The 6,849-nt window shown below is 62.7% G+C and overlaps 3 protein-coding genes across 3 annotated transcripts in view; 2 read left to right on the forward strand and 1 right to left on the reverse strand.

Annotated features, from left to right (window-relative positions):
* Positions 1-135: 135 nt before the first annotated feature.
* LOC112957199 (V-type proton ATPase subunit e 2) lies at positions 136-1,651 on the forward strand. Its single transcript, XM_026050784.1, has 4 exons — positions 136-266; positions 338-385; positions 548-673; positions 858-1,651. Exons 1-3 carry the CDS (start codon positions 163-165, stop codon positions 639-641), a joined length of 246 nt encoding a protein of 81 aa, XP_025906569.1. The 5' UTR covers positions 136-162; the 3' UTR covers positions 642-673; positions 858-1,651.
* An 813-nt stretch (positions 1,652-2,464) lies between these two features.
* Positions 2,465-6,731, reverse strand: ENTPD7 (ectonucleoside triphosphate diphosphohydrolase 7; the record flags this gene model as incomplete). Its single annotated transcript, XM_026050657.1, has 10 exons — positions 2,465-3,247; positions 3,396-3,557; positions 3,685-3,770; positions 3,850-4,177; positions 4,823-4,989; positions 5,077-5,225; positions 5,599-5,655; positions 5,821-5,924; positions 6,294-6,444; positions 6,524-6,731. Coding segments are annotated over 10 exons (1,644 nt in total), but the record flags the coding sequence as incomplete, so codon positions are not given.
* Positions 6,732-6,737: 6 nt separating this feature from the next.
* SLC25A28 (solute carrier family 25 member 28) overlaps positions 6,738-6,849 on the forward strand; it is a 5,425-nt gene continuing 5,313 nt past the window's right edge. Inside the window, exon 1 of the mRNA XM_026050658.1 lies at positions 6,738-6,811. Within this exon, the coding sequence (XP_025906443.1) occupies positions 6,738-6,811 (74 nt within the window). The remainder of the gene's footprint in view (positions 6,812-6,849) is intronic.

Consider the following 6,849-nt stretch of genomic DNA (forward strand, 5'->3'; position numbering starts at 1 on the left):
CCCTGCAGCGTCCCCTAGCGGCGGGCGGGGCGCGCCGGTGGCGTCACGAGGCCGTAGCCAATAGGGGCGTGGCGAGGCGCGGGGTCGTGCGCGGATTGGCCGCGGCGCGGGGCTGAGGGCGGCCGTGGCCGTTGCGGCCGTTGCGGCGGCGGTTGGGCGGCCATGACGGCGCACAGCTTCGCGCTGCCGCTCGTGCTCTTCTCGGCCTTCTGGGGCCTCGTGGGCATCGGGGCGCCCTGGTTTGTGCCCAAGGGGCCCAACCGTGGGTGAGTGCGGGCTGAGGAGGGAGCTGAGGGGAGCGGCGGCCCGAGGCTGACGCGGGCCCGTGTCTCCGCAGGGTGATCATCACGATGCTGGTCACCACCGCCGTGTGCTGCTACCTCTTGTGAGTACCGCGCCCGCACCCCCGGGCTCCCTCCCCCGCGGCTCCCTGGGCCAGGGGCACGGGCCGGCCCCGCTAGTGGAGCCTCCTGCTCCCACATGCCCACACGGGGCCCCCTGCGGTTCTGCTGCCCAGGGCTCACTAGCGGCTCGTGCCCCTTTGCAGCTGGCTCATCGCCATCCTAGCCCAGGCCAACCCGCTGTTCGGGCCACAGCTGAAGAACGAGACCATCTGGTACGTGCGCTTCCTCTGGGAGTGAGCAGCGCCCACATGGAGACCCTCGCCACCACCGTGAGTGTGCACAGGGCTGTCACGGGCAGCCACAGTGTCACCTGCATGTGTCCTGCTGGGGCAGCTGGCTCTGCACCGGGCCTGAGCACAGCAAGTGCTTCTCCTGAGCTGGCTGCCCTCATGGTGTGGGGTTGTGAGTGGGCACAGCTTGGTGCTAACACCTGTCCATCTTCCCCTCCACCAGGTCTTGCTGCTCCAGTCTCTGCCCTCATGTAGTCCCTGGCAGTCCCCAGCGGTGCTGGGCCTCCAGCTAGACCTACTGCTCCCAGCCCCCCAGAGCACTGCAGGTGGCCACAGCACCAGCTGTGCCCTCAGCCTCAGCAGGCAGGACCCCTGCTGGGCCTGGGGGCACAAACCCTGCACTGCCTGCCCTCCTGAGCCGAGCCCTGTGTGTACCCGTGGCATCTGGGAGACCCTGTCACCTGGCCCAGTCAGCGATGTTGATGATCAGCTAGTCCTTTGCAGGAGGGAGTCCTAGGTGTAGGGCCAGTACATCCTGTTTGCAGCCCTTGTCATCCTCAGTACTCAGCCCTGGGCTCTCCTTGTGTGAAACCTGTTCCTGTCCCAACCTCAATAGAGAATCTCTTGTCTCTGCTTTGGACCCTGTTTGCTCCTGTGCAGGAGCAGACAGAAGCCTGTGGCCTCCTCTCTATGTTCAGTCTTCTTGCGGGGGGAGCCTGGGCCTGCAGTGGAGTCCTCCTTGCTGAGACAGGTTTGAGGTGGGGAGAAGGGAGATCTGACCTGGGAGGAACAGACTGACTCCCCCCAGCCTGAAGGAGAATCAGTATGAGTGGAGGGTGAGGGGGGTCTATGGCCTGGCCGATGGTTCATGCTGGAGGTCGCATCCTCACTACTGCTCAACCCTCCCCACTGTGGAATCTAGGTGTTACCCCTTTTGCATCTATCACAATTTGGAGAAGAACTGAGTATCAAGTAGTAGCCCAGGAAACTTCCTTTATTTATCAGAGAATTAATGTGTATTTATTTATTTATTTATTTATTTGTATTTGATAGATGGTGTTGTGAAAATAAATCATTTTCTAGTAAGTGATGCTGGAGGCAGTAGTCACTTACTGCTGTGAGGTAGAAGCACAGTCATGATTGTATCTTGCTCTGTTCCTTACCCCCTCTTCTGCTGTTTTGTGCTCCCCAGGGTGGGAAGAGAGCAGAACCAGCAGTGTACAATGTCCGGGTGTGGGAGCAGGGCCCCAGGTCACCAACAGGAGTAGCTAGAGCCCTGCTGGAGCAGGGGGCTTAGCAGCCCAGGCCCACGTGCTGCCTTCAGCCCTGGCAGCGCTGCCAAGCTGGGGGTCACCACAGATGAAAAGCAGAAAATTTTCCCTGCAGCTCTGGGGAGGCTGGGCTCTGAGGACAAGTCCCAGCAACACAAAGTAAGGCTCTGCAAGGCAGGCCTGTGCCCTGTTACTCCAGTGGAGTGGGTACTCAACAGAAAAGGAGACCAGCCCTGTACTGGATGGCTCATCATTATTTTATTGCTCTGGAAATAGGAACAGTTCAAGTATAAACTTAAGAACTTCATTTGGTCCATGGGACAGAAAGGTGGCTGCCAGCACCCAGAACTGCCCCAGGCAGTGAGGCAGCTTCCCCAGGCAGGCCCAGCCTGCCCTGCCCCCAGGGAAAGAACCTCTGGTCCTTCTTGCATTAGCGCCTGATTAGCCTGTGGGCCCCCACAGGGCAAACATGCTTGAAAGGGAATGAAATGCAACCACCTTAGGTGGTAGAGAAAGAGCTGCTGAGCATGGGGCAACAGCAAGGACAGCAGGAGGAGGGGAGACGCAGCCACGAGCTGGACGCCTCTGCCCCTGCTAGGGAATGTTTGAGAGAGCTGCAGGGAGCTGTAGGCCACCCGTGGCCACTGAGCTCTCATGGTGATCCTGTTGTCTTCCTCTTAAGCCCTCATATTCAGGGTGAGCTAGAAGAAGGCCCCACAGTGGTGCTGAGCAACCAGAGCCCTGGCTCAGACCCCGGCACAACAGCGGTTGCAGCAGGAGCTGGCCCGGTGCTTCAAGGCCATGGCCCTGGATGGGCTGCTCTGTGAGTTTGAGTCCTGCTTATCTGAAGGGCCCAGCAAGGGCTTCAGCCTTGAGCCTGCTGGACTTTGCTCTGTCCCTGTGAGCAAGGAGGCTGCCAGAGGCCAGGGAACGCGATACTGAGGCCTGGGGAGTGGCAAAGAGGGAGGCTCAGGTGACTATAGCTGCCTTGGCCCATGAGAGTGTGACAAAGGTGGCCATCAACAGTCCAAGCCCTTGGAGCGCAGGGCCACGTCCTCTAGGCCCAGCGCTGGTTCTGCTGGTGCAAGAAGCCGGCGGGCACTGCTGGTGTCATGGCCCTGTGCCCGGGGCCGGCGGCAGCAGCACCACCTTGTCCAGCCAGAGCATGTCGAGCTGGGCCGCGCGCAGCTGCCGCCGGTGGATGCGGCGCAAGCGCAGGAGGTAGAGCACTATGGCCAGCACTACGACGCCGATGCAGGCAAAGAAGAGATAGTGGTTGTAGACAAAAGAGAGGCGCAGCCAGGAGGCATGTGCTTGGCGGACGCTCTCCGGCCGGAGATCCCTGCAGAGGGGAAGAGGCAAAACGAGGCCTGAGAAATGCTGGGGGCAGCCTGTGCTGCCTTCTCCCTTTCCTCGGGTGAATGGCACAGCAGCTCCCACTCTGCTCCGCACCCCCCCTTCCCTCGCAGGATCCAGCACTTGAGCTTTACCTGAGCGGCAGAAAACGTGTTTTGTAGAGGATGGCTCCGAGTGTCCACTGCACCTCACGGTCGTACACAAGCTGGGCTGTGCGCAGGCTGGGGTAGTCGAGGGGAAAGCGGAAGCCCTGGTGAAGCACCTGGTACATCCAGGCCGATTTGAAGCACTGGTACCTGCAAACGCAGCGGCCCGCAGCCTCAGCCAGACGCTACAGCTAAACTCCACCTGCGCCGCAGCCCCCGCTTGCCTCACCCCGAAAGCCCCCCAGCAGCCGGGACCCCCCCAGGCCCAGCCCCTTACTTGAGGCGGTGCTGGTCTGCGTGTGCTGAGTAGAGGCCGCCGTGGAAGCGGCGCGTCAGGATGGCCCAGCTCTGGCTGCAGTACTCCTGCAGGACAGACACGCTCCAGTCCCTCCAGGAAAAGGGACCGGCAGCTCCCTCTCCCCCGCACCAGGCTGGCACTCACCTGGGCAGCTGAGGTGAAGGAGGGGGCATCGTAGCGGCCGCCCAGGCGCAGAACATCCTCGGTGCAGTAGAAGAACTCCGAGAAGCCATAAAACTCGCTGTTGGTGAAGTCAATGGGTGCTTTGTAGGTCCCCACCAGGGAGGCCTGGCTGTTGTTGGTGGGTGCCATCAGGAGGGGCTGCAGCAGCTCCACGCAGCTCTGCCAGTCTCCTTGTCCGCGGATGTGCAGGGTTTGGCCGCCCCTCACCACCGTGTCCTCCAGCCCCACGGGGAGGCAGGGGTCCAGGAAGGGTGTCTCGGCGCTCAGCCCTGTTTGCTGGCCATGCAGGCTGCAGGACAAGCCAGAAAGCAAAGGTAGCTGTGCAGGGGGTCCTGTCCTGCCCCAAAAGATAAGTCGGGGTCCAGTGCTCTCCTGCAGCCCCGATACCCCAGCCACACAAGGCTGCAGCCCCCTATGCCCTTGCAGTCTGGGCAACCACCCGGTCCCCACTCCCTGAAGCAGGGCTCTCAGACCCATCACGCTGCACGCTGGGATGTGCAGTCTGGCACTCACACCCCTCCAAGGGGCAAGGTCTGCACCTATGTAGTAAGCAAGCCTGCCTAGCCCCGGAGAGAGCTTCACACAGCGCCGCAGGAATGGAATGAGGGATGGAGAGTCCCAGGCGTGCAGAGACCGAAGGAGGTTCTGTTGGCACTGACACTAGCCAAGGAGGGAAAGCTAGAGCAGAATAGGCCACCAAAGGGGACTCATACAGCCCGTGGGAGGAGGGCAGCCAGCTGCCGCGCTGATAACGCCGGAGTGGGGCAGCTCCTGTGCGCCATGTGCCAGGCTGGGCATCTGCTACCGTCACACGGCTGCTGGGAACCACCGCGGGAGGCCCCCAGGGTAAATTCGGTCGGGAGAGAAAGGCCCGAGGAAACCAGTGTCCTGTCCTGCAGCCCAGCAGGAGCTTCCCCAGTCAAGGTGGCTTTACCTGTTGTGCAGATAGGTCTGGTTCAGGATGAGCTCCTCATAGCGTTGCCGAGCAAAATTGCCGCCGAAGCCCAGGAAGGTGTTGACGTAGACACGGTACACGTGGCCAGTGTGCTGCGCGTCACAGCCCAGGTTGAACTCTGCCAGCAGGCTCTTGGCAGCCTCTTCCTGGGGAAGCAGAGGCGCCGCTCAGCCACAGCCCAGGGAAGGCGGGAGCCCTTGGTGCCAGCCCCGGGTGGCTGATAAGATACCTACCTGCTGCGGGGAGGAGAAGGGGCTAGAGCTGGGCACCTCATAGGCGATCTGCAGGGAGGCTCCCCCCATGTCCAGGATCCCAACTGTTCGTTTCCTCACCAAGGACTCCGCCTGGTCCCCCAGAGCCACCGTGACCACTGCGTCCTCCTCTGCAACCCACGGCCACACGTCAGTGAGGGATGAGGCACAGGGCAGCACGTCCTCTCTTCTGCCATTGCCACATCGCCAGCTTCACAGATTAGCCCCAAAAAGTCAAGGGTGAAAACCATTGCAGGAACCCTCCTACAAACCCTCTCTCCCTAGTTCTTCCCCCAAAGTGCTGCTGGAGCCCCCTCACAGAGCATGAGGCCACTGCCCTGCAGCCTGGGCTGCTGCCTCCGTGTTGCAGGTTCAGGAGAGTTTTGCACAGCTGCCCTCAACCCAAGGGGCAGCCGCTGCCCTCTCCAGACTCTGCCCTTTGCTCCAGCGCCTGAGTCAGCTCCAGGCTCCCCTGCCAACCACTGTGCGCACAGCTAAGCTCACCGTCCTCGTGCTCAAACCTCCCCAGGACAAAGTTGATGCCGATCCAAGCGTAGACACCTGCACAGAGAGCAAAGGGGTGCTCAGGCATTGCCCGAAGCAGGGCTGGAGGGCTGCACAGCAGCACAGAGCTGCTCCTGCGCGCAGCCTGCACCAGCTGCTGGCACCGCTGGCAGCTGCTAGACACAGGCACGGAGCAGCACCCGCAGCCAGGGCGGCCCTTACCTTCCTGCTTCCCCGAAATCACTTCTGCATGTGACTTGGAGAAGAGGAAGTCAAATTCCAGGGGCACATTTGTCACCAAGTCTTCAAGGATTGCAGCTTGCTGCCTGCAGGGGCACAAAAGAGGGACAGATCCCAAGCGATCCTCACCTCTCACTTGTGGGGCACAAGAGACAACAGGAATCCTGCTGCAGGACACCTTGCGTCTGGCCCCACGAGCCCCTTCCTGCATGCAGGAAGTTTCGCAGAGCATTTTTAGCATTTAGGGGATGCATTTCATCTATTTGCTTGAGCCTTTGGAGCGTCTCCTCCTGGCAGGAGAGCTGGGGGCACTGCCTCTCCTGCGCGCTCAGCCCCAGCCCTCTCCTTTCCCAGCGCTGCCACCCCCTCCCAGGGTCCGGCATCACCTCCCGCTTGGCTGGGGATGTACCGGGGCATCCCGGCAGGTGCCGGTTCCCCAGCGCTGGCCAACTGACCTGTCGGGCAGCAGCCTCATGCCGGCCGTGCACAGGATGTACAGCGGGGTCTCCTTGTGCTTCGCGGCCGGCACGTGGGCCGCAGCGAACTGGAGCAGGGGCCGCATGTAGGGGGTGGCTCGCTCGGGCGCTGCTGCCACCACGGAGATGCCTGGGGGGACAGGGACGCGTGGCACCACGCAGCCAGCCCGGCGGGGCCCGCGCCGGCACCGCCGCGCGCCTCCGCCGACCTGGCTTAATCTTCTTGACGACGGGGCGGCTGCCGCGGTCCCGCATCTGCCGGATGTCCAGCAGGTCGTGCGGGTTGCCGTTGTGCGGGGGCCAGAAGTAGACGAAGACGCGGGAGCCGCTGCTGCCGCAGTCCACCACGACGCCGTAGCTCAGCGCCGCGTCGCCCGTGTCCGTGGCGCCCAGCTCCGCCACGCGCGCCAGGTACCTGCCGGCATGCAGGGGCCGCTCAGCGCCCCGGGCCGCGGCCGGTTCCGCCCCCGGCCCCGGCCCAGCCCTGCTCACCTCTCGTAGCGGCGGTCTGCGCGGGGCGGCGCGGCCCAGCGGC

The sequence above is a fragment of the Nothoprocta perdicaria genome, unplaced genomic scaffold, assembly GCF_003342845.1.
Source record: "Nothoprocta perdicaria isolate Ctin4 unplaced genomic scaffold, notPer1 scaffold_7, whole genome shotgun sequence".
Classification (NCBI taxonomy): domain Eukaryota; kingdom Metazoa; phylum Chordata; class Aves; order Tinamiformes; family Tinamidae; genus Nothoprocta; species Nothoprocta perdicaria.